The sequence below is a fragment of the Psittacula echo genome (genome assembly GCF_963264785.1).
Source record: "Psittacula echo genome assembly, chromosome: 3".
NCBI classification, from domain to species: Eukaryota; Metazoa; Chordata; class Aves; order Psittaciformes; family Psittacidae; genus Psittacula; species Psittacula echo.
Window position 1 is genome coordinate 51,053,474 of NC_137736.1, and position 26,228 is coordinate 51,079,701.

Consider the following 26,228-nt stretch of genomic DNA (forward strand, 5'->3'; position numbering starts at 1 on the left):
GCAGAAACATGCAGACACACAAAGCTTTGTAACTTACTATTGGCGAATATAAAGAGAAGCACCATTGTAAACATGAACAAGTGCATCATAAATACAGTCACAGTAGAGACACTCAGAGTGCAGACATGAGACCAGCTGACATATGTGCCCAATCAAATCTAATTTTTGACTATCACAGATTGCTGTCTGTAATGAGATGGCTGTGAACACCTTGAAATTCAAAGAATCATATCAAGCAGTGAATAAAATTGGGAGAGAAAAACACCAAATGCTTGTAGACAAATTGCAAGAGGAAAAAGAGTCTAAGTCTGATTAATAAATTATTCCCCACATGTAATCCTCTGAGTTGTCATGTAGTGAGCAATATTTTGTTTGCTTCTAGAGTGCTCATGTAACAGTCTTTCCAGGGCCCTGAGCTCCAGCAGCTAAAACAGTCTCCTGAAATTATACTCATTGCATTTCTTCATCCACATATTTCAAAGTAATTGCAGTATAATATTCTCTGTTGTAAGCACAACAGGTGACTATGTAAGCAAAGACATTACATACACTACAATGATTTAGGTCATGCATTATTTACAGTGGGTGAAACACATTTATCCTGTAAAAACTGTTTCCAACTAAGTACAGTGTCAGAGCAGGCAGAATTACAAGAGGAAATTCAATCTTCTAAACCTAACATGGTGACGTGGTGCCTGAAACTGCAAGCTGTTGAGCTCACCAAAAACTGGCTTTGACACATGTACTCACAGTGCACCATTTGTGAAGCCCCACACATCAGTCCAAAAGGGCCTGGTGACATGGTCTTCTTATATGTGCTTTATGGGCATATACAAAGAAGATCTTAATCTTATATACCTTCATGTTGGCTTGTCAGTAAGCTTTTGTTAATTTTGCAAAGGTGTGCATCACCCTGAGTTTGCCCCAAGACAGGCCCTGCAGGAAATGGATGTGTTTTTTTTCCTACTAGATGAAAATATGCCACAGTGTAATTGCAGAAAAACTACTGGGGGACAAGGGAGGAAAAAAAAGAAGACATGAAAGAGTTCAAAGAGTTTTTCCCTCTAAATACATGGGGCAAAAAGCACTTCAATTATCCTTTCTAAAAATACCCAACCAAAATATTTTACCTGTACTAGGATCTACTTCAAACTAAGTTCTACAACCACAGCTGCAAGAGAACAGTGCTGAAAACTGTGTAACAAGAATTATTGACTAGGAAACCTCCTCCGCACAGTTTGTGAAAACTATGCTGAAGAAAATGGGATGTGCTGCTCAGTTTTTTACTTTCCTAACTGTGTTTTCCTAAAGTACTACACATGAAAGATATGAAAACATAGCTCTTTGTTAGCATTTGGCCCAGTAGCCAGATCTGAGCCCTGTCTACAGGGAAATAATGTAATTTGCAAAAATGTTAATTAAAACAATCAAAATATTTTGATCTGCTGTGTCATGAGTGACAGAAAATGGATGTGGATTGTGTGCATGATTGTATGTTTACCTCCAAACTGGAACAAAGTTCTGTGGTATAACATGAGTTCTAATAATCTCTTTGCTTAAATGGACCAAACTTGTTGTAAACGTATCCAGTATCCAGCTCTCCAGTAACATGTATTTTGAGATACCAAGCTGAAGGATCTGAAAAATCAATCCATCCTAGTGCTGTTTTCTTGTGAAAGCTCGTCTCTTTAAATTAATACAGCTGGACAGACAAAAAGTCAGTGTCGCTCCTGAAATTTAGTGGGCAAGGAAACTTTTCAGTTTTGGAGGAAATGTTAGTATGCACACATGCTTTACAGGGAAAAGCCTTTCAAAATAAACTGTGCTGATATCTGCTTGTTTTATGTCTCCCCTGTGCTTTTGAAGTTAACAGCAATGTGCTGTGCTGAACAGGGATCTGCACCAAGCCTTTGGGACAGGAGTGCCAAGGAATGCCTGGAGCAAAAAGCTGCTTGGGAAAATAAGGGTTGGGAGAGATTCAGAATCTCTCAGAATTGCTTAAAACACAGATAAAAATGGTGCTACTTTGTTTCAGTGGATGACTGTAAGGGACAATTCAAAGTATATTGTTGCTTTATCAATTTTTTGTTAAAAACTGATAGGACACTGCATGTTAGGCAAAAGCTAAGTAGTAAGAGATTTTTACTGGAGATATTGCTTGCAAAAATAAATGGCAGGAGAAGCTCCTAACTTAAACCATATAAATAAAATACATGTAAAAGTTTTTTGTCAAGCTTCTTAAGAAGTGATAGCAGTCATAATGGTCAGGTCCTACCTTGATGTAGAAGTTACTGTCTTGAATGCTGAAAGACATCTTCTTTTCATTATAGGGTTTCCATGGCAACTGCATCCTCCCAGGTTCTAATTCCTGAAATTAATCTCAACGACACTTTCGATACCTTCGCACTTGATTTTACCAGGGAGAAGAAATTGTTGGAATGCCTTGATTATCTTACAGGTAATTTTTTTCTCAAGGTGCTGCTAACATATGTTCCTCTCAAAATAGTAGTGATTGGATCTTCATTTCCCTCTGTGGTCAGTTAACTTTGGCTGACTGCCAGGTGCCCACTAAGCCACTCTCTCACTCCACTTCCTCAGTAAGATGGGATGAGCAAATAAGATTAAAAGCTTGTGGACTGAGATAAGGACAGGGAGATCATTCCACAATTAATGCTATAGGCAGAACAGACTCAGCTTGGGGAACATTAATGTAATTTACTGACAGTCAATTGTAAAAGTAGGATACCGAGAAATAAAAATAAAGACAAAAACATTTTCCCTCACCCCATCTTCTCAAGCTCAACTTCACTTCCAGTTCTTCTACCTCCTCCCCCCAAGCGGCACATAGGGATGGGGAATGGGGGTTGCAGTCAGTTCATCACAGATCATAGAATCATAGAATCATAGAATAGTTAGGGTTGGAAAGGACCTTAAGATCATCAAATTCCAACCGCCCTGCCATGGGCAGGGACACCCCACACTAAACCATGTCACCCAAGGCCTCATCCAACCTGGCCTTGAACACCGCCAAGGATGGAGCATTCACAACCTCCTTGGGCAACCCATTCCAGTGCCTCACCACCCTCTCAGTAAAGAATTTCTTCCTTAGATCCAATCTAAACTTCCCCTGTTTAAGTTTGAACCCGTTACCCCTTGTCCTGTCACTACAGTCCCTAATGAAGAGTCCTTCCCCAGCATCCTTGTAGGCCCCCTTCAGATACTGGAAGGCTGCTATGAGGTCTCCATGCAGCCTTCTCTCCTCCAGGCTGAACAGCCCCAACTTTATCAGCCTGTCTCCATACGGGAGGTGCTCCAGTTCCCTGATCATCCTCGTGGCCCTCCTCTGGACTTGTTCCAACAGTTCCATGTCCTTTTTATGTTGAGGACACCAGAACTGCACACAATACTCCAAGTGAGGTCTCACGAGAGCAGAGCAGAGGGGCAGGATCACCTCCTTCGACCTGCTGGGCACGCTCCTCTTGATGCAGCCCAGGATACGGTTGGCTTTCTGGTCTGCGAGCGCACACTGCTGGCTCATGTTCATTTTTTCATCAACCAACACCCCCAAGTCCTTCTCTGCAGGGCTGCTCTGAATCTCTTCTCTGCCCAACCTGTAGCTGTGCCTGGGATTGCTCCGACCCAGGTGTAGGACCTTGCACTTGGCATGGTTAGACTTCATAAGGTTGGCATCAGCCCACCTCACAAGCATGTCGAGGTCCCTCTCTAACACTCCTTCATCCTCACTCTCTTCTCCTGCTATGGCGTGGGATTCCTCCCACACAATGCAGTTCATGATGAACTTCTCCAACATGGGGACTTCCGACAGACTGCAGTTTTCCAAGAGCTGCTCCAGCATGGGTCCTTTCCATGGGGTACAGTCCTTTAGCAATGGACTTCTCCATTGTGGGTCCCCATGGACCAGAAAACTTGCTCCTGCATGGACTTCAGCTCCTGCAGGCTGCAGCTTCCTTCATGGTATATCCACCTTCTCGAATGTGGGTCCTCTACAGGCTGCAGTGTGGATGTCTGCTCCACCATGGACCTCTGTAGGCTACAATGGGACAGCCTGCCCCAACACAGTCTGCACCACAGGCTGCAGGAGAATCTCTGCTTTGGTGGCTGGAGCACCTCCTCCCCTCCTTCTTCATGGACCTTGGTGTTTGCAGAGCTGTTTCTCTCATATTTTCTCACTCCTCTTTCTCTCAGCTGCTGTACAACCTCTTTTACCCTGTCTTAAATATGTTATCACATTGGCATTACCAGCATCAGTGATGGGCAGCAGTGGGTCTGCCTTAGAACTGGCTGTGTCTAACATGGGGTCAGCACTGGTCATTTCACACAGAAGTCGCCACCGCAGCCCAACCACCACCAAAACCTTGCCACACAAATGCAATACACTTTCCCTCTTAATCCTGGATATATTACCTGCAGCAGACCCACGAAGTCCCAGGAAACACTAGGTGCTACAGAGCACAACTGGGATACGTTTACTACCTCCTCTCCTTGCATTCCTCCCCACTAGGGTGTGGGCAAGTGAGAGTGAGAAATGGTTAAATGCCACTGCAGCAGAATGAAACGAAGGAACAGCTGGAGCTCAGCCTGGAGCAGCCAGCGGAGGGAGAGCAGGGACCAAATCCCATTTCCCAGGGGACAGATGCTCCACATATTACCCTTTCCTTCGGGGCTGCCTCCTCAGTGTGGCAGATTGCAGCCTGGCAGATTTCACCTAAGCAACCAGGAGCTGCTCAAACAATTAACATCAAGGGCTCAGCACTGAAAGATGTTTTCTCATGGCAGTGACATTGTGTACTTACAGCACCACAGATACTGGAGGACCTCTTTGTGTCTGGGACTAGAGAGCACACAATGTGCTCTGTGCCAGGGTGTGGGGTGAGCTCTCCACAGAGCAGAGCTCCGGCTCACTTATCGGAGAGCTTTGGCCTGAAGAAGCCGGCAGGTTTAGATGCTCAGTGAAGGCCTGAGTAATGTGCCATCTTACAGTATATAATGACTCACACAAAGATACAAATTACTGTAATTTAGGCTGTTTTGCTTTCAATGCCAGAATAGAACAATTCATTCCAGTTCAATTGAAAACAGAAGAGAGACAGGGTAGGTTTTAATTTTGCAGGATCTTTAAGCATCTGCCCTTAACAGCGAGAATTTGCAATGAAAGTCACAAAGCACTGTTTGAAAACCACTTGAAAACATTTCCTGGACCTATTCTCTTTGCCCAGTTTGCAGGAGATATACCTGTATTATTTCAGAAGAATATGACAGCATGGAAACTCCGCATTGCCAACCACTGGATCTTTTCCATTCAGAGGTCTGACTTCTGGCTTTTCTTCAGAGGAAAGGCAGAGAGAGTTTGGCTTTTCAGCCTGCAGAAGAGAAGGCTTAGAGGAGACCTTATTGTGGCCTTTCAGTACTTAAAGGGGGCTTCTAAGAAAGATGGGGACAAACTTTTAGTAGGACCTGTTGTGATACGACAAGGGGTAATGGTTTTAAACTAAAGAAGGGTAGATTCCGATTATATATAAGGAAGATATTCTTTTACAAAGAAGGTGGTGAAACACTGGAGCAGGTTGCTTAGAGAGGTGGTAGATGCCGTATCTCTGGGAGCATTCAAGGCCAGTCTGGACAGGGCTCTGAGCAATCTGGCCTGCTTGAAAAGATCCCTGCTCATTGCAGGAGAGGGCTGGAATACATGACCTTTAAAGGTCCTTCCAACCTAAACTACTTAATGAATAAGTGAACAGATGAATACTGGGAAGGCCAAGACTGTCTGCATGCACAGAGCAGTACCCCCCGTGCCTTAGAGACTTGTGGGATTCTTGCCATATCTGAAAGAGAGATTTTATCTGCGAGAAATATCTTGCAGATTTTATCTGCAAGAAATGAGCTTTTTATACAGTACCAGTGAAACGTTACGATGCCTGCCTCTCCCCGAAGTCTACTGGAATTTTGCCACCATGCTGAGTATTCACCACCAAAATTACAAAAAGCCAAGGAAATTAAAGGAATTATTAATAAAAAGCCAGACTTATTTGCCCTAACCTAGGAATTTACCGGTAAAATAATCAGTCTCAGCTTCCTTTCTAGTCAAAGAAGAGAAATAACCACCTCATTTTAAGGCACATATATATCAGGTCAGTTCAATCCATTCTGGAGGTGCCTGCTTCTCCCTATTGAGTTCAAACAAATGCTAGAGAGACTCATTTAAATAAAGATAATGATGCTTTAGATCTTTAAAGTTATACAAAGTGAATTCTACCTAGTAGTCTATTCTCACACTCCCTAGGTGTTCTCCCCTTTGTACATCATATGGGAATACTACCAGCCTAACTGCTATACACTACAGAAAATGGAGGTTATATCTGTGCCAAAACAAAGGGTCATCTTGCTAAAAGGATCCTTTCAGTGGTCCATCATGCTGGCTGTGTCATTTACACAACTTCTTTTCTGCCTTCTACCTACCTCATCCATACTCTTGAAAAATTCCTTAAATTGCAGTCTAAGGAAACTTGCAAACGTATCTAGCAGTTTAGTTGTTTTTTCCTAATCTACCAATTTTATCCTTGCCCTTGATACCCAGTGAAGAACAGTTTTAGTTGGCTCTGTTTTGTGCTTTTTTCTTTATGTTAATAAATAGCATATTGCTGCAATGACAAAATCCAAAACACATGTCTAAATTATCTGAGCACAAAATACAGCCTATGTAAACAGTTAAAATACATTTATGTAAATATATGTATATATATAATGTATATGTGTGTATGTGTAGTCCCAACGGTTTAATGCTCTTCATTATTCTTTATTGTTGCTCAGAAACTCTGGAGGAAGATTTATTTTATTTTACCCCTTTTAAATTGGTGCATGGAGTCTTCATAGATCTTAAACTGAAAACTTTGTGACAGAGTGAATTGGCCTTTACTTTTATCATGTTTCACATTTAAGTAAAATTAAGACCATTTGTAAGTCCTAGTGGCACAGCTATGTTGTGAATTAAGTGAAGAAGCCTATCTTATATAGAGTCTATGATCTTTACTGCTTCTGAAGAAAACGTCAAAGCCTAAATTCCAGCTTCGTCCTCTCTGCTGTCACTTGTCTTTGAAGCAGCTGACCTTGGCTGTCTTCTGGAGATTTTCTTCTCCTTTGCTTCTTCCCAGTGTTCCCTTTTTCAGGTTGTCTTCATTCTCCATCTCCTCAACCCCACTTTTTAATGTGACACATTGAAATTTGCATCATTCTTTCTTCCTAGGCGATTTTCTTCCCAAATATAAATTTAATTAGTTTGTGCTTATCATTTACACAGCTGTCTGTCAAAAGCTTCTACTATCCAAATGAAAATCTCCGAATTCTCTCTGAAAGTTTCCAGACATTGAAATGTCAAGCTTAGTATATTAAAACAATACCCTTAATCTTCCTCTGACTTCTATTTTCTGTATATATAGCCTTGATGTCTTTTGAAAACTTTCTTATCTTGCCAGTTGCTCAAGCTCTTCATCTGGAACTCATCTTTTCCTAAACATATATCTAGCTACATTCAGGCAATTCTTATGACTTGCAAACTCTCTGCACAATATTACTGATATAAGGACTTCCTTTATCCATTGTGAATCAAAAGTACTTGTTCTGTGTCTTAATACTTTGAAATCAATCGCAGGAACATCTATTCTTTGACCTTGAAATTTGTCCTTCAGAAATCCGATCTGAAACTGTGATAAATTTTCTTCAACCATTACTTTAGCTATGACTGCACAAAGAAACATGTATTGCCTAGCATATGCCAGCAGTTTTTTCACATGGAAACAACTTCAGTCTGGAAATCCTTTACAACCTGTCATTCCTCTTAACTCTTTCAGTATTGGAAGATCAAAAACTACCTCCAGCCAGCACAGTCTCATGCTTTGAGTATAATCTCTTCTCATTCTGTTCTTCTTGAACAGTTCTGGTCTACCCCAAACTTATGTCCAGACGGTTGCATGACTGAGCTGTCAAGTGCCAACTCATGCATGACGTGTTACTAATACATCAAATCTGTATACACATCTGATGTAACTGTGCCTTTCAAATTCCTGCATGCAGGTTAAGTCCAGTGTGGAGCCGGTAATGAACAGCTGAGAAAAGTTCAGAGTGGTTTGCTCAACTCCCTCATGTTCATACCAGCAAGAAGATGGCTTAGATCTTCCTTTTTCACTCAGTTTCAAAAACCGTAAGGAGCCCTTACAAAGTCAATCACCCCATGACAGCAGGGAGGTGGACACTGAGCAAACAAAACAAAATTGCAGTGGTTTTAGTCAATCTTTGTGACCCTACGATGAGAGGATGTAGATGTAGTCTCAATAGCCACCCAGGAGCTGCTGGATTCATGATGGGATTCACCAGTGAGAGGTTGCGGCTTCCCTAAACTGTGTCTCAGGTGTACAGACCATGTATCTGCTTTAGAGCAAAAGCCATGCAGATGACACTGAAAGGAGGGTTAGACTGACCTGGCTGAAAGGGGAAGGTATGCTCACAAGGTCAGTTAATGCTGGGAGCAAATTTAAAAAAACTGCTTTTCAAATATTAATTGCTGCCTTTCAGGCACTTCATATGTGGTTTCTGACTTTTTAGGTGTGCCTGTGAAGTTTTGAGTCAAAATCATACAAATGAACTGAAACAGCCTTCAGCAGTGAATTTCTCTTTTGTAACAGAGTGTTGATTCATGAATGCAGGTGGATGAAAGTAAGACTGACTGAAGCATTCACCAGTCTCAGATACTTGCCCTGATCCTCTATGGAGACTGTCACCCCATGACCAAGGAGATTTATAGATGTTAGAAAGCAATTCATTAAACCACTTTCATTGTGCCTTGCTAAGTCTGCTAGCACTGATTCCAGTTTCCCTCACCGCAAAGTGCTGTAAATTTGAGGTTTTCAAGAGCTGCTTCACTTTTTGCAGCTCTCCCAGACACTGAGTAGGAGACTGTAAACAGGAGGCTGCTGATAACTGGGATTATTGACAGCTTCTGTTGTCAAATTTCAGTCTTGTTTAGTGCTCAGTGCTCTGTTGTCACCCTGAAATGGACTGGAAAGGCTCAGGGGCAATCACTGCTTCTCCACCAGGAGACAGGACTGAATGGTAGATGTAAGGCTTTCTGTATTCCATTGCTGTGCTGGAAGCATGCTGGGCTTCCGCTTCCCAGGCAGTGGTGGAATACACATGAGTCAAGGCCACGCTGGCAAAGTTGTTGGTGCAGCCTTGGCATGGCTTTGGAGGCTCTGTAGAGCTTTCTCTGTGGTGCCTGAGCTCTGTAAATCAGCACTAGTAAATTTGAAAAGCAAATCACACCCTATCAAATGTAATAATGAAGATAATCGATTAAGGTCGATCTCTTTAATTACATTACAGTTTTACTCTCTCCGAAGGTGTATGTGCTGTGGAAGGATGAATTTGGCAGTCAGACTTCTATATTATTTTGAAAGTCATAATAAAATATTTGCATGTTGACTTCCCTGCCTGTCTGCAGGAAAAGCAGGTGTATTTTGGTTTATTCTGAGTGGTTTATGAAATGGGTGCTGCTGAAGAGCTGATTTTCATGCAGTCTTAGGTGGCTGTGAGTTAATCCCAAAAACAAGTGAAAAGACATCCTGCTTAGGTCAAATATCTTTTTTTTCTGTCATTCTTATTACATGAAGGCCTGTAAATCTCCAGCCAGATAGGTGTACCTATTAAGAAAGAACTTAGGCTGTCATTTTCAAAGGAGCTGAAGACATGTAGGTGCTATTGAAATGCAGTTTACAGTTCATTAAACTTTCAGGAACTGTTGCTTTCCATAAATTGATATTTATTATCTGTGTTGTAGTAAAAACAAGTACATTTCTCAGGTAAAAGGTTTTGCTCTGTTAGGTGCAGGAGGTGACTGAAGACTAGTTGGATGCTAGCACACAAAAAAATGCGTTCACTTGTGTATTAGCAATTTTTTTCCCCCTTTTTTTTCTTTTGCCTTTGAAGGACAGGCAAAATATGAAAATGAAGCCTCAGCTTGAGCGGGGCATGGGGCAGAAGCTCCAGTGTTGTTCTGCTGGGTACATTTTTGAAACATAGCTGATAGGACCAATGCAGTGCTGCATAGCTCTCAAAACAGTTTGTTGGCCTCAGTTAGAACACAGCCTGTAAGCTCCAGCACTAATCTTTCCTGAAGATTGTGGGGGTTTTTCTCCTTTTGTTTATATTCCCCTCCTGGATAACTGTTCTTATTTTAGTTCATTTCTCTCTGTCTTTTTATTAATACCCATCTGTCCCAAGGATTCTTCTGCCTCGTTAAAAAAAAAAAAAAAGGAGGAAAAAAAAAGACATGGATAACTTTCTGTGCTACAATATTTAAAGCATCACAAATCATGCCATACCATGAAACACATTTGAACATTTCCTTATGCCCCTTGGTTGAAAGAGGCTGCTTGGAAATGCATCTGCACTTTAATCCTTGGGAACATACATCAGTAAACCAGGGACATGAGCTATAAAAATTCTTAATGGAAAGTAAAATAGATGTTTCATAAAAATATGGTGTTGCAAAAGTAAAGGCAGAATTCCTTCATAGGGACTGTTTTTGAGAAAATTCCTTGTGACTCACAGAAGTTAAAGTACTGGCAGCAAAAATACAATTCAAAGTAGCCTTCCTTTTTGTTTAATACAGGCAGATTTTGGTTGTTTCAGCTTGAGTGCACTCTTTTCTCACTCTGTGACAGCTGGGAGGAATACTATTAGGCACAAGGATTTTAATTTATTTTTTTTTTCATTATGGTGGCATGTAGGGAAGATAATTAGGAATGAAGCTCCCTCCGAAGCAAGCATGCAGGAAGGCTCACCAGTCGTTCAAAGAAAAACTCATTGGTTTCTTATTTAGGTGTGTGGCTTTGTAAAAAATGCAAACAAGGAAAATTTAGACCTAAGAAGTTTGCCTCAGGTTTCATTTCTTTAAATAGGTCTTTAAAACAAACCTGTGTGTTAATATGAGAGAAGAATGTGCAGCTTGCTACTCAGGGATCTTACTTCTTGATTAAAAAACAAAACAAAACAAAAGCAAACAAACAAAAAACCAAACCAAACCAAACCAAAAAAAAAAAAAAAAAAAAAAAAAAAAAAAAAAAAAAAAACCGCACACAAAACACCAGAGGGTTAACTTTTAATTAAACTGTTTGGATTATTTTCTAACATTATCTAACTTATCAGCAATGACATTGAAGATAAGGTTGTAATAGTCCTACAGTCATGATGTTATGATAAGAAAACTTTATGTAAGGCTGAAAAAAATTGAGTTATAAAGTCAACAGGAATTTATGCATCTGTATCAGAAGGGATAGCTATGAAATAATAAATAAAAATGAACTTGTAGAGAGGAGAAGGTTGAGCATGAAGGCATGAGTGTTTGGAAACTTCCCCAAAATTCTATTTTCTAAATATCGTTTATGCTGCTCTCTGATAAGATAGGCTAGGCAAACACTGCTTTCAAGTCAACAGTGAAGAGAGTGAAGAAGTCCCTCTTGACATATGCATCAATGGAACTGTGATAGTTTTGGTATTGTGGTCAGAACAATCCTAGATATAGTAGCATGTCAGTTGTACCCATTTGATCACAGTTTAATGTGACCACAAACATCACTTGTGCTACAGCATCTAAAACTAAAGCTACTTTAATACAAAACATTTCCAAAATCTGGAGTTCCTAGGTGGCTATATTAATAGTAAAAATTGGTTTGCTACAATTTCTTAATAACCAAAGTTGCTACTGGAATAAGCAAAAAGGTTTTGAAAATTCTGTTGGATGCCATAGCTGCGAACTCATGCATCAGATGCATCCCCTAATCTCAAGTGAGAACATAAATATTTTACAGATTGTGTCAATAAGCCTCCTCTGTTGTATCTCACAGCTCCCAACCCACCCACCATTCGAGAAGAGCTCTGTACAGCTTCTTATGATACCATTACTGTCCACTGGACATCAGATGATGAGTTCAGCGTGGTCTCTTATGAGCTGCAGTACACCATCTTCACTGGACAAGCTAATGTTGTTAGTAAGTATAAACATCTGTTTGCTAGTTCTGTTTCCTTTTTGTTTCTCTGTAAAGCAAGCGCCTTTAAATATAAATGTATGTCAAGGACAAAATGAAAAAATATTTTCTGGGAAGATTTAGTGACAAAATTTTAAATTCAAACCAATAATATTTTCGAAAGAATTTCAAATTTAGAATTAATCCAATTAAGATTTCTTGTGTCTTTTCTGGAAGTGCTATGTTGTGAGAGCTTTCAAAGACTGAAACCAGCACATATTCCCGAAAGCCCAAGTATTGTCCGTGTTAACAGGACTTGTCTCTTGTGTCCTAGGTCCCTGTTTGCAGATGTAGCAGGGACAAAGACCTCAGTTCCTTTGTCTGGCAAGTCAGGCACTCGGGAGCCTGTGTTGAACCGGTCATTAGTCAGAACTGCAGCCCCATTGTCATTTAGATAACCTTCACACCTGGACAAATACAGCTTGAGTCATTCTGATTTTTACGGACTTCAAGGCTACAAACTGCTGGTATCAGTATACTCTAAGTCAGCAAATTTCAGTGGAACAACAATTAATATGGTAACTTTGTTCGACTTGTAATTACATTAATAATCATTGCTTTATATTTGCATTGCAGCACATTTTTTATTAAATGCACTCCCTGTTTTGAATCTGTGGTTTTCCTTAATGAACAAACTTGCTGATTATTCCTTGGATTCTTTTATTGTTAAATAGCTATTCCTCCGAGAAAAAATATTTTCTAATTTTTGGCCAGGAAGTCAGCATTTCTGGGTTCAGTGCATAATGATCATTGATTATGAATTTGGAGAAGTCATTTAACTTCTTCCTGTTCCCTGTATGTTTAATGGGAATACAACTAAGTAACACGTATTTGCTTTATGAAACAAGGATCCTGAAACAAACCAAATCAATTGAAAGGTGGAGTTTGTTCAGTCAATGTGCATTTAAATTGTGAATAAACAAAAACTCATTGCCACAGAGGGTTGTGGGTCTCAGTTCAAGAGATGACTAGACAGATCACGCGAGAGAAATCCACTGAGAGCAATGCTGTGCAGAGACTTCCTTCTGGCTCAGGAAGTCCCATAGCTGTGAGCTATTGAGGTCTGCCAGATCATGGTGAGAAATGATGGCTGTGTGCTTTTATTGTTCCTTAACACTTTCCTACACTCTTGCTTTGTCCACCACCACGTACCCCAGGCACTTACTGACCTAGACAGGCTTAGTTCTGATGCAGTGCAGAAATGTTTTTCTTCTTAATAAATTCACTGAGATACTTTGATGAAAGTCAGTGCTGTGGACATGTTTACATACCGTATAGAAAAATGTATGATCTATGCCAATTTCAGTAATGAACCGAACTTTTGCACTGACACCTTTGTTGCTGCATGCACCTCATTTTGTCACTAAACTGGAGTTATTTCTCCAAGCCATCTGAAAGGCCATCTGAAGATTCATGTGCTGGCATTTTAACACCATTTTTAAGTAGCATACTGTGAATATAATATGGTATTCAGGATTGACTAAAAAATAAGGTGAACTCTTGAAAATTTGATACTGTTTTGCCGAAACCTCCATGTGGTATTTCACTAAACAACCTAATTTTAAACACTGCAAAAATTAGACTGCTGGAAAGATGAAATAATCTTCAACACATGATCCTACATCTGAGCAAGCTAGATAACATAAAAGATCTATTAATAATTTGGAACAGGTTAAAGCAAGGTAGATAAGGAAGGAAAAGCTTCTCTGATTAATCACTACTAAGCAGGCAGGACTTAATGACAACATAGTTCATTGCTTGTTTTCTAACCATTTTTATCTATGGCTTTATGCTAGAAGATTTTATGGAAGTCAGTTACTGGCACTATGCGTGAACACAGCAGCAGAAAGTTGTACCATTTCCACACCTCTGTGATGTCAGGTTTTACTCTTTGCTTACTAGTGAATAAATAACAAGGTATTAATTTTTAGGCTGTATTGTAGGTTTCCCATGTGGAGGTGAAAGCTTTGATCTGCAAAACATGTATCAATTAGTCTGCTTTCAGAGATGCAAGACGATAATTTTTGAGTATAGCATGAAGTGCTCAGTGTGAAGTCTGAACTTTCATTTTACTGCTTTGCAGAAATTGTGTCATTAGAAGTTTGAAGAGAGAACAAATTAACACTGTAAGAAACTTTGTTTGCAAAATGCTCTGAAGACCTTAAGTCACAGTAGGAAGAAATGAAAGAGCTTGGCCCTTTTTCTTTGCTTCTCTCTCTCTTTTTCTTAAGGTACAGCTCTTACACAAATATCCTGGCTGTTAGTTTCAATTTAATTGAAAGATATAATGTTAACCCAAATTCTGTACATGCTTACGTAAGTGTATGTGGAAACGTTTTATAAATGCTGCAGAGCCTTTTTTTAATCTCTTTATTTAATGTAGACTTGAACACCTCCAACTGAGATGTTCCTGCCAAATCTAACTGTTACAGATCTGCCCAGGTTTCTAACACGAGACTCTTCCAGTTCATTTGAGCTTCCACTGGTACTGGAAATTTGCCCACTAATGTCCTGATTTTGCTCAGAACACTGCTTGGGTATTTCTTCACATTGCTGGATTATACTTTTTGTCCTGCAGAAGGGCCTAATATCCCAACTTTCATAAATTACTTTACAAGATTTAGCCTAGAATATTGGAGTGTACTGTAGTAGTGCGGTTGAACATGGAGAGCTATTTCCACTGTAAGTACCGCTGAACTGCAGCCTTCATGACATCATGAACTGGTGCTAGGTGATATTTTATTTTTTTTTAATCCTTTTTAATGGAATAGATTTTGGATTAGCAGAAATTTCTTTTGATTTATGTCATTTGCATTCTGTTGCATGCAATTATTTTTCAAATTCATTTATTCTTCTGTCATATCCCCAAAATTTTCCATTGGTATTGTGTGTTGCCTATAGCAGATAATGTAAACAGGTTCATAGAGTGTCTTCAGTTCTGTGTTTTTATAGCTGTGAATTAGCCACAAGGGACTAGCTGGAGTACTGCATTAAACCAACAGGCCTTTTTCCCCTGAGACAATAAGAATCACTTTGCATACATACCCACCTACCGTGCTAATGGAGGCTGTTATTTTGGAATCCTTTCTTAAAACCACATTGCCAGCCTTGACTGCACTTTCCACCCCTCAGTACATTTCCCCCACCAGAGGCATATATCATTCAGAGATTGCTAAGAATTCAGTAACAAAAAAAAGCAATGCTATGTTTTCCTAGTGTATTTTCTATCCAACATAATCAACTATATTCTCTTTTATTAACTGAAAAATGGAGGGTCAACATTTGATGGAAAAGATCCAAATAGAGTACTTCATTTTGAATCCTATTTCATACAGGAAAGATTATTTCCAAATGTGGCCAAACTGCTTGGCTACAGTGCTTGGCAGCCCTGTTCTGTGCATAAGAGCAATACAGAACTTTAAATTAAGCAGGCTTTTACCAAAGCAGTTGTTCTCAGAGTTATGCCATTCTCACATTTGCATTTCTGAGAGGCAGCTAATCACCTACAATCTGAATATTGTAAAGGCTTTTAAAATGACTTTGTCACTATCTAGCTAGCATGCATTATAATTTCATTATCCCATTTCAATAGATTTTCAAGTATTCATTGGGCATGCATTTTTTTAACATCGGGTTTGCTTTAGTGTGCTTCAGGAAGGTTAAATTTTAAACACCCAGTGTTTTACTGTGATACAAGATGTCTTCAAGAAAAACACGTCTCTTCAAGACAAAAAGCAGTAAATAATTAATTCCTGGTAAATTAGGTTAGTTAGTTACATCAGCTAAATACTAAAAGTTACTGTATTAAGGATACAGTGCATTGTCAGAACCTTGTCAGTGTTACATGACAAGGATACTCTTCATGTAAGATAGGGTAACATTTTGTTGAAGTAACTAAGACAGTTAGGAGCCCAAGCTTCCATGGAGAACAGTTAATTTATTATTCACTAATTATTTTCTGAATATTTGAGGTTTTGTCTGTATCTGGAAGTTTTAATTTATTAAAAATTGATTCTTTATAATCTTCAGGATTGAGGATTTCAGTGTCTTTTAATGTCACAAAAGCAAATTTGAGATAAAGCCGAGAAAACATCTTCTTCTTGAAAAGTATATAGAGTGCATTTCTTGCAAAAAAAAAAAAAAAAAGGTGATATTTTTTACAGGAATCCTCCATATATTGTTTTCTTGCATGTGGTAATGCAGAGCAGGGGTGGAGAGCTATCTGTTCTCCCAGTTTCAGTTGGTAATAATTTATTTAGAAAGCATTTAAAAATAATTAAAATACTCAAGAGATTTAATAACCTTCCCATGACTTTCCTCCTCCTCTTACAATTTTCAAGAAGATGTATTTTATTAAAATCTACCAGTGTAAATTTTAGGAGGATTTACACCTAAGGATTTTCCCATCTGTTTTTTAAAGTACATCAAGAGCCAACACCAGGGAAATGGCTTTACAAATTATTACCTCCAGACTCTGAGAAGCTTGTTTTGAAAACTCACACATCCTGTAAGGGCATCACTGCGCTCACTGCACCATTCCAGGATGTAATTTAAATTCTCTACATTTTTGTAGGCTACAGTTTTAAAAGACATTGTTTTACCACCTGCATAACCCTGTAAAAAGCCCTGTGTTTTTGAAAGAGGAAACCTGAATTTAGCCTGGATTAGGAGTGGTACAATAGGAGACCCTTAGCGCCTGCTGCTGTGCCAGTGAGGAAATGATTTATGCTTTTCTATTTAACCTACTGCCACCAGCAGGGAGCTGAGGGGGCAAATGCTGTCCCCAGATGCCCGCATTACCAGGCTGCTTGCTCATTTCCATAAACTTTCTTAATCATCTTCTTTTGCATTCAGTAAAGAAAGGCTGTCCTGACAAGGCATAACTGAAGACAAATTCTTTTGATGCAGTGACATACCTAAAACCTTAACTTGGCTGCCACTAAGTTACTGTTCTCTGTTTTAAAGGATTTTGGACTGTTGATCGACTCATTCAAAAGTCATTCCCAAGATTTTTGAATCAATGTTCCATTTAAAAGCTGTTATCAAATAGCTTGCCGTCAGAAAGCATGTAGACACATCACTGGTGCATAGGCAAGAGCTGAGCTTGTTGGGCCAGCAAGGTTTGTCGAGCAGAATAACCAGGTCATGCACATCCAACATTCATTGTACACTGGTAGTCTTGGCAGCAGAAGCCAGTATGTAGCAATACCTAAAATTATTGTGAATCTGCCTTCTCTACACAGAAATATAAATTAACCATCAGCTGGATTATTTAATAATACAATGATTTACTCTTTTTTACAGACTAGTGAGTATTGGGTATGTGATTCTATGTATAAATTCACATATGCAGGAGGAGAGGATAGACTTGAGAGGAGACTCGTAGCAATGCAACTGTACCTTTACAGTCCTTCATATACCTATTTAGATCCAAGTTTTATACTTCATTAAGGAGCGATCAGCCTCTGGAGGGTATCCTAGAAAGTGTAATGCGAGCTTGGAACATGTCCCCTTTAGAGATCTGTAGTGACTAAACAAATCTAGTTTTGATATGACTTAGCAAAATCTGGGCATTCTGTGCCTGTGTGAGGGTTTGTTTATATATGGCTCATGTATACCATAGACCTTTGTTTCCAAAGTGTGGTTGTGAAAGGAAAAGCGATTTCCAGGATCAATGCCTCAACAGAGGCACCTGAGTTAAGGAGTTCTTGGTCATACTGGACGCCCTTTAAGTCCAGTGCTTCATTTTGTTTTATTTTAACTTAACACTTATTTTACAAGAGCACCTAAGACCCAGGTAAGTAATGGTCTCAGTGCAAAATCAATCTGGTAGTTCAGCTGCAGAGCAAGTGTGCCTTTACTCTAGTAACTGGCAAATTTTTATTGGAAAAAGATGAAGATTCCTCTGGTCAGTCAGTGAAATATTTTATGCCAGGAAACTGCTGCTTTCATTTCCTTTCTTTCTCTCAGGAAACCTCATCACACCAGACTACATGAATAAATGTATGTTTCAGTGAAACAAGACATGGACGGATGTTGATACAAGCAGTTTGCTACAAGTGCTAGGCACAACTGGGGTTATCATGCGGTATAACGCTGAGTTCGTTTTTTTTTTTTTTCAGGAGGTAGACAGATGTTTGCTCTATGTAATCTGTTTCTTCAATATTCTTGAGAAAACCAGTGCTGCAAGGTTGCTTTTCTTTGCAGCTTCTATCCATATATAGCAAACTGTTGAATACCTTGTAGCTGATATTTAGGGAGGCTACATGTGGTCAGGATGCTTGCCGGTTGGAGCATTAAGAACATACTAGAATTCATTTTCCCCACTTTACACCGGGAAATTGCAACAGTGAAATATTCTCATTCTGGTAAATCGTGGTCCAAAGGCCACAACCCACATGTGAGTTCAGCCACAGGTTTAGACTTCCAGACTTCGAATTGGGTGGTGGTGTTCATCTCACCTCATTTTAAATACCTGAAGTTAGAGATCTCACCTACGCTACTCACCTGGGCTCCTGTGACCGGTAAAAGAGAGGCTCTTGTGGGGTAGGATGTTGGCAACTGGAGAAGTGGAAGAAGGTACTCACTGATTTCTGCCTCTCCTCAGAGTCCAGAAAAATAGGTTAGGCATTTCAGCTCTATTAGATGACAAGGTAATATGAGCCCTGCCTGAAACTATGCTTCAGTTACCCATTTGCACAGCAGGATGAATAGCTGTCTGCCTCTCAAGGATGCTATGTATACATAAGAGAACTTTGAGGCAAAAACTGCATAATTCTTAGTTTGAAATTTGGGAGTTGAGTTCTGTTCCTAATGATCTTTTGTTATGAAAAGCACATCCCAAATTAGAAAGGAACCTTCCAGTATGCTTATGAATTGTCTATGAGTCTGTAAACCTGTATCACAGGCCTTTTTCTTTGAAGTTTTTTGTTCAGTAGCCTATTTATTTTTACTTTATATAAGGGTTTTGTGTTGCCTAATATGCAGAGCTGAAATTACTATTGACTTCTAAAGGATTCTGTTCACTAATACCTACTGGTTTGATGGTAAAACATCAGTTAAAAGCTTAAAGCTATTTTTTAATAACACAGCAGCTTTCCTAACATGTTCTATGCTCAGTAAAGGCAGAGACCAAGAAGTTTGTCAGGTTCCTAATCCAGTCAAACATTTTTCTTTTGAAGTTTTCCGGCCTTATTCACAAACATGCATACACTTCTGTCTGCATGTATCTTTTTCTAGCTGCATAACTGCATAAGAGGTTGTGAGCATATACACATTTCATTAATGTCTAATTTGTTATTTATGTAAACATTTATAATAAGACAGCTATCAGACTGGGAATCCATTAGACCAGGAGCTGTTCAAAATGTACAGCAAGTAATATGAGTGATTGACTGCCACTGCAATTATGTCACAGTAGAAGAAAATTTACAGAAATAAGTTCATCTTATTGGAGTATTTTCCTATTCTGAAGATGATATTGCTCCTCCCTTATTTTACTTGCTTCCTAAATATTATACTTCAGTGGTATGCATCAAATGTACCCTCAAAATTTTGTAACTGGAAAATTCTCCAGCTCTTCCTTAGATGACATCTAACCATGAGGATGTAAATCAAAAAGTTGCATCCATTAAATTTACTGGTTTAGATTATTTTCTGGGAAAGTCTGGAGTGTAAAAGCCAAAGCTTTCTCTGAAGCCCATGTTCCACCCTGTATGGCCTCCCATGATTTGCTTCAGGTCCTGAAGAATGCGTACCTGGGGACTCGGCAAAGGTGCCTCCCCAGCCCTCCTAGCTTCACTGCTTAAGTTAGTTTTCTGAGGCTTAAACTGAGCTCATTAATCCAAACAGTAGATTGATGGGATCTCCATAATCCTCTGCTTCTTAAGCAATAAAGAATTCCTTGTGCTAGGGTATGAAAAATCTCAGACTGTTCATGCCTCCACTGAGTCATTTCTTAAATGCCCATTTTTCATGGTTGACTTCACACAGTAAGAACTTAAAAGCTACTTTGGCTGAGGGCTGATGAAATGAGTTAGTGGCATTAAGTAGCAACTTAGAAAATGTAACAGCACTTTAAAAGGTAGAGAAGCAAAATTCATATGCGTTGTTGGGTGGTTGGGAGTGCTCTAATGTTCCTGTGTTACAAAGTGCTTAGTATGTTATGACTGATGTGCTCTGTTTGAAATTGCAGGTTTATGCAACTCAGCCGACAGCTGGATGATTGTTCCCAATATCAAACAAAACCACTACACCGTGCATGGGTTACAGAGTGGCACTAAGTACATCTTCGTTGTTAAGGCCATTAATCAGGCAGGCAGCAGAAGCAGTGAGCCCGGCAAGCTCAAGACAAACAGTGAGTAATGTGAGATCCAGCATGCACACGTACTTCTCCTTTCTTGCCTTCCTGTCTGGGTTTGATCTTTGGAAGATTCAAGAGCACAGAGCAGTTAAACTTATTTAAAGTGCTTCCCACAATGAAAGCCACTTATTTAACTCGATTCAAGATTACCAGAATCTTCAGCAGTGCAGAAATTACTTTTTTTTTTTTGAGAGAGAGAAACATCTGTAGCTTGGTCACTGGAAATATCATTTAGGAACAGAGCCATCACATGTGAAATGATTGAAAATACTCTTTTGTGGTTTTGTTTAATGTTTTCTCTATTCTTTTTCCTCTGCAAAGCAAAAGTTTTTCTTATGTTTGCAGTTGAACATTGTATTTTTGTATAGTGTTCATAAGATAAATGGTAGTTTAATTTTATCCTCCAAAATGATCTCTTTCTTGGGATACTGGAAAACTTCGTAACTCCATCCCCTTCAGTTTTTATGGAGTTCAACAACGTGGTAGAGTAGTCAGAGATCCCACTTCAAAAATACAACGGTTACACAAATTATCAGCAGATGTAGCATAGCAATTTTAAGACTGGTTTTCAGCCTCTATCTTCGTGTGCCACAGCCAAACGCTCAGTCATGAAGTCATCATGGACAGCTCTGAGCACTGCAAAGGGAACACTAGGATTTGTGCACCCTCTGAAACCTGCTTACTGTAGGAAAGGGTTCTCAAAAAGGGGTGATACTGAACGTTGCAAGACAGAGGCTGTAGGGAATGGCATATGCACATTTCTGACTTTCTCCTCACTATTAACCTGGCTTGCACTTCTGTGTAAAAGCTGCGCATACGAACTCCACATCTGCTACCAAGAATCTGAGTATTGTTAAACTTGGTAACCTACAAACAGATACATTACTGGAGGAGCCATCCGGAAATGGCAGTCTTTTATCCTTTTGTCAATTTGTGACCCAGTGTGGCACAAAAGCAATTTCTCAGGTGACTGTGAGAAATGATGTGGCCAAATACAATCCAGTACAGAAAAAGACATCCTTCAGACACTGCTTCAGCAACACAGAGGCTCCTAACCACATAGACAGGCAGGCTGCAGGTATTTTATTGCTAGCAAGTGGTAAGAAAAAGCAGGGAAAATGTGCCCTGATATTTTCCAGTGAGTTTATTTTAGACTTGGTCATAATACCTAACTAAATACACACTGCAGAAGTAGATAACTCTGAACAATTTCTGTCTTATTTGAAATACACATCAGTGCCTCACGCAGATCTTATGAGAGCACTCATTTATATTTTCTGTGCATGTCATCAAATCTTTCACTTACATTTTTTTCCCTTTGGTATGAAATACAGTAAGAAGGGAAAAAGGGCTTTGCTGGACCACTTGTGGATTCATACTTTCCTAGTTGTCTCCCGCTGGAGGTAAATGATCATTTTGCTTTTTGACACAATGAGCCAGCCTGTCGGAATTGTGGCAGGCTTTATATATCTGCAGGATTCGGTTTACCAAAAAGCTTCCTGTTATTGTCTACAAACCTCGTGCTACAGCCGAATATACTTGCCAAGAGCAACAGCCTCAGTAATGTTTTTACACTATATTATTTGGACCAAGTTCACTTCCTTCTTTTTAATGCACAGTCTCCAGCACCACATGGACATCCTTCCAAAGTGATCCTGAATTGTTGACTGTGTTTGTCATAAATAAAGCTGTGAGTCAACGAACAGACAAGGCCTGTGCTTCTTCTTGTTTTCCAACTCATTTTGTGAGAGTTGAAATCATACTTTTTGTAGCAATGATGAAGATGTTAGTATGGAGCTTTATCCCTAGAGAATTAATAGAACACAATTTATTCTAAATCTAATATGCTGTGAAAAAAGCAACCCTCAGACCTTTATTAGCATGTACATTGGTTTCAATTACAGGCAAGAATTAGAGTATTCAGGTTACTTCTAGGTCAGAGATAATAGGCATGATGATTATGCGGGGCTCTTTGCAGGGATTATTGACACGGGAAAGTTAGTGCACAATGAGATTGACAGTAAACTGACAATGCAGAGTAGCTGTTGCAGGGAGCAGAATAGGTTAGTCCATCTCAAGAACGCTTCAGAGGAGGAGGAGGAGATTAATATGGTTATGTAATCTTGTGGGCTTCTTAGAGGCTTGCTAATCCACTCTCCTTTTCAAAATCAAAGCCAAACCATTCTTCTGCCATCTCTGTCTCTGCGTCTCCAGGTCAGCCGTTTAAATTGGACCCCAAATCGGCTCATAGAAAACTGAAAGTGTCTCATGATAATTTGACAGTGGAGCGTGATGAAACATCCTCCAAAAAGAGTCACACACCAGAGCGATTCACGAGCCAAGGGAGCTATGGAGTAGCTGGCAATGTGTTCATTGACAGCGGGCGACATTACTGGGAAGTGGTTATAAGTGGGAGTACATGGTACGTATATAGAAAATACATATGAAATTAATGTCTAGTTCACACCATGCAGGTCATGGTGCAGTTTGATAGACAGTGGTAGCAAAGGCATGAGGAACAGTACAAGAGTAGGACAAGCATATTCTTTCATATAGTTTGCCAGAATATTTTCTCAGTCTCCAGCATTTTTGTACTCTGGAAAGAAATCTGTCAGATCTTTATGTTTAGCAGCCTTCACAGGATTTTAACTCCATGGCTGGGGATGGCTGTTTTTTGGACCCACATAAAGTACATTTTAAGATTTTAGTGAATTAGAGAACTCAGAAAGTTTCATCTTGTTTAAACAACAAAGCAAACTTCATGAGTGTGGTCATTTCTTTACTAAATGTGAAAGATCTTAGCATCCTTCGGTAAGGAGAAAACAAATAATGTAAGGACAGCTTGATGGTCTTGTTTCACAGGGGTAGAGCTCAGATTTGCTTCTGTGGAGGGAACGCAGAGAAGCAGAGCTGTAGGTCTGTGCCCCAGGGTATGAAACAAGGGGCAGGAAATGGAGGAGTGCCTTCCTCCACTCCTGAATGATCCTCTGTGTCATACAAAGGTGGATTTCAGGGGCCTTTCAGACAGTGGGAGAGATGTCATTCCTTGGGATTCAAATGCAACAATCATGATGGAGGTTAATGGAATGGAAAAATCACTAAGGTCTTTGGGTATGCCCACTGTCTCAAACAAGAAAAATGTGGTTTGCCTGTGCCAACGTGAAGGAATGGAAATAGAGTAACTTATGGCACAGTAATCTCTGTTGATTGAAAGCCCAGCAAATACTGCAGTGACTCTGGAATGTGAGGAACTTTTAAATTTCTGTTTTATATATATATGAGAAATCAAGTATTTGCTCAGTGTCCATTAATGAGAACATTTTCACAATCCTTTTGCCCTGCACATCTTGGCATAAATTATGGTTTGCAGAGCAAATGTCTTCACCTACAATTGCTTCACTTGGCCCAAAACCAAGTCTCAAAAATGCTCATTTGAATCTTAAAACCACACCAACATCTGGCAAAACATATTTGGGAATGGCAAAAATGGTTTTTTTAATTTGTCCTTTGATGTTTACTCTGCATTCCTTCTTCTGGGCCATATATTAAAGGAGCAAGGAGAGATCAAATTAGCTGATAGATAGCAGTGTATTTTAAAATCCATGAATTCCTCTGTATTCATCTCTTTGGAAGTGGAAATTTGAGGCCCAGTGATTTAAACGCTGAGTTGCTGAGTACTCAACAATCTTCCTTTTAAATACCAGAGGCAAGTGCTCAGAAAAATTGCCATAGCAGCTAAATTGCAAATAATACAAGGGACAATAAAGTTTCCCTGACCTCTCACACCTGAAAGACAAATGGGGCGAATCTTTGAGCCTGTGCAGATATTATGGTGAAACGTTACTTAATTAGAACTTAACCAGCAGAAGTAAGAGGCTAGGACATTCCAGTGAGTCCTCTGAGCTAACATTTGACTTCACCAAGAGACAAACATGGATGGAGGCATTTTTTTCCTTGAGTTGTTTTCTGTTTTCCAGGTATGCTATTGGTATTTCCTACAAGTCAGCACCGAAGCATGAGTGGATCGGGAAGAATTCTGCCTCCTGGGTGCTTTGCCGCTGCAATAACACATGGGTGGTGCGGCACAACAGCAAAGAAATCCCCATCGAGCCTGCACCTCACCTCCGGCGGGTTGGGATTTTGCTGGACTATGACAATGGGTCCCTTGCTTTTTATGATGCTTTGAACTCCCTACACCTTTACACTTTTGACATTACATTTGGGCAGCCAGTGTGCCCCACATTTACTGTGTGGAACAAATGTTTGACCATTATAACTGGCTTGCCTATCCCTGACCACCTAGACTCCTCTGAGCAGCTTGCATGACTGCTAAAAGCCAAACGATAGGATGACATATCTTCCCAGGGTGGCCAGGCAGCTGCAAAAGCTTGCCTGGAGTTGACAGACCATGGTGGCCTCCCGCCACCACTGCCAAATCAGGCCAGAACTGAAAAAGGAAGAATATCTCTTTACTGTGTACTTTGTATGGAAGGACAAGAAGTGGATTTAATCTTAGAACTTTCTTTTGCAGTTGGTTTTGTTTGGTTTGTTTTGTATTTAGTCTCTTACAGGAAGATTTATAAATTATTTATAAAAAAAAAAAAAAAAAAAAAAGGAGGAGAGAGACAAGGGAAAGCCTGGCTTGGACACCTGGAAAATGGCTTATTTGTTTTGCACATTGATGGTCCTATTGATTGAAGTTTCATCGGCCCTTTACATCCTTTTATTTTACAGTGGATAAAAGCAAAAAATTGGAAGGATTAAAACTGTGCAGTGGACAAGTCAGTATGCTGCAGGTTTTACTCATGTCAATATTAGCTCTCTCATTGCCAGCCTTATTGAGTGCAAGATCCAATTTCTAAGTTTCTAATTTGCACATGGGAGTGTGCAGACCAAAAAGAAAAACAACAACAACAACAACAACAACAAAAAATAACCAGTGAGGAAGTGGAGCTAGCCGGCAGAGCGAAAGAATAAAGTTTAATTTACTTCTGTTCACAGGGCTGTGCTCTCTCTGTTCATATAAAACATGTGGAATATCTCCTAGAAATGTGAGTGGATAAATCATATAGTGATTTATTTTATTGATGGCAACATTCCCATCTACCAGTGCTTCGTTTTCGTCTTTGGGAAACATTGTGGAATCACTGAGGATGTGAAAGACTGATACCATCTCTGAGAATTAGCAACACTGGAGGAGAGCAGCCAATCCAAGGTCTGACTGTAGACTAATTTGATAAAGCACAGCATCATTTAAGGATTGATTGTAATAGAAGATGTCACAGTTCTGATGGTAGACATGTGAATGCTTATTGCTGATTTTACAAGGTTCAACATAGCAAGCCCAGCCAACGACTCGGAAGTGAGACATGCACCATTTTTCCATTGATTTTAAATTAAACACAAATGTTTCATTGTCACACACTATGTAGTCTCTATAACAAAGCAAGGAAATCTGTTTTGCATGTGCTGTATGGAGAAACACTGCAGCTGGGATTTGCTCACAGTTACCATTGTCCTGAGTTGTTTGAGAAAGCACAGTTCTCTTTGTGAATGAGGAGTAAAAAAAAAGTTTTCAGCAGCCCCAGGAATCTGCATGGGCAGGCCCTATATTCATCTCAGTGTTGGTGGAGAACTTCAATGAAGGCAATAGAAGTTGTACCTACTTTATCTCAAAGCTGAATCAGGTGCTTTTTTTTCTCTTTTCCTTCTACAGAATAGGAGCCCTTTGTAATTACTGCAATGCTTACGTATAAATTATCATTTTTTGA

General features: G+C 39.6%; 1 protein-coding gene across 2 annotated transcripts in view; it reads left to right on the forward strand.

The window, feature by feature from the left end:
- The window catches only part of MID1 (midline 1), a gene marked incomplete at both ends in the record, with an annotated part of 97,931 nt that extends 73,148 nt beyond the window's left edge, over positions 1–24,783 (forward strand). For both annotated transcript variants that reach the window (XM_080613237.1, XM_080613238.1), the window contains 5 exons: positions 2,331–2,458; positions 11,916–12,059; positions 20,290–20,451; positions 22,672–22,879; positions 24,435–24,783. In XM_080613237.1, the coding sequence (XP_080469363.1) occupies positions 2,331–2,458; positions 11,916–12,059; positions 20,290–20,451; positions 22,672–22,879; positions 24,435–24,783 (991 nt within the window). The remainder of the gene's footprint in view (positions 1–2,330; positions 2,459–11,915; positions 12,060–20,289; positions 20,452–22,671; positions 22,880–24,434) is intronic.
- Between the last annotated feature and the right edge of the window lie 1,445 nt (positions 24,784–26,228).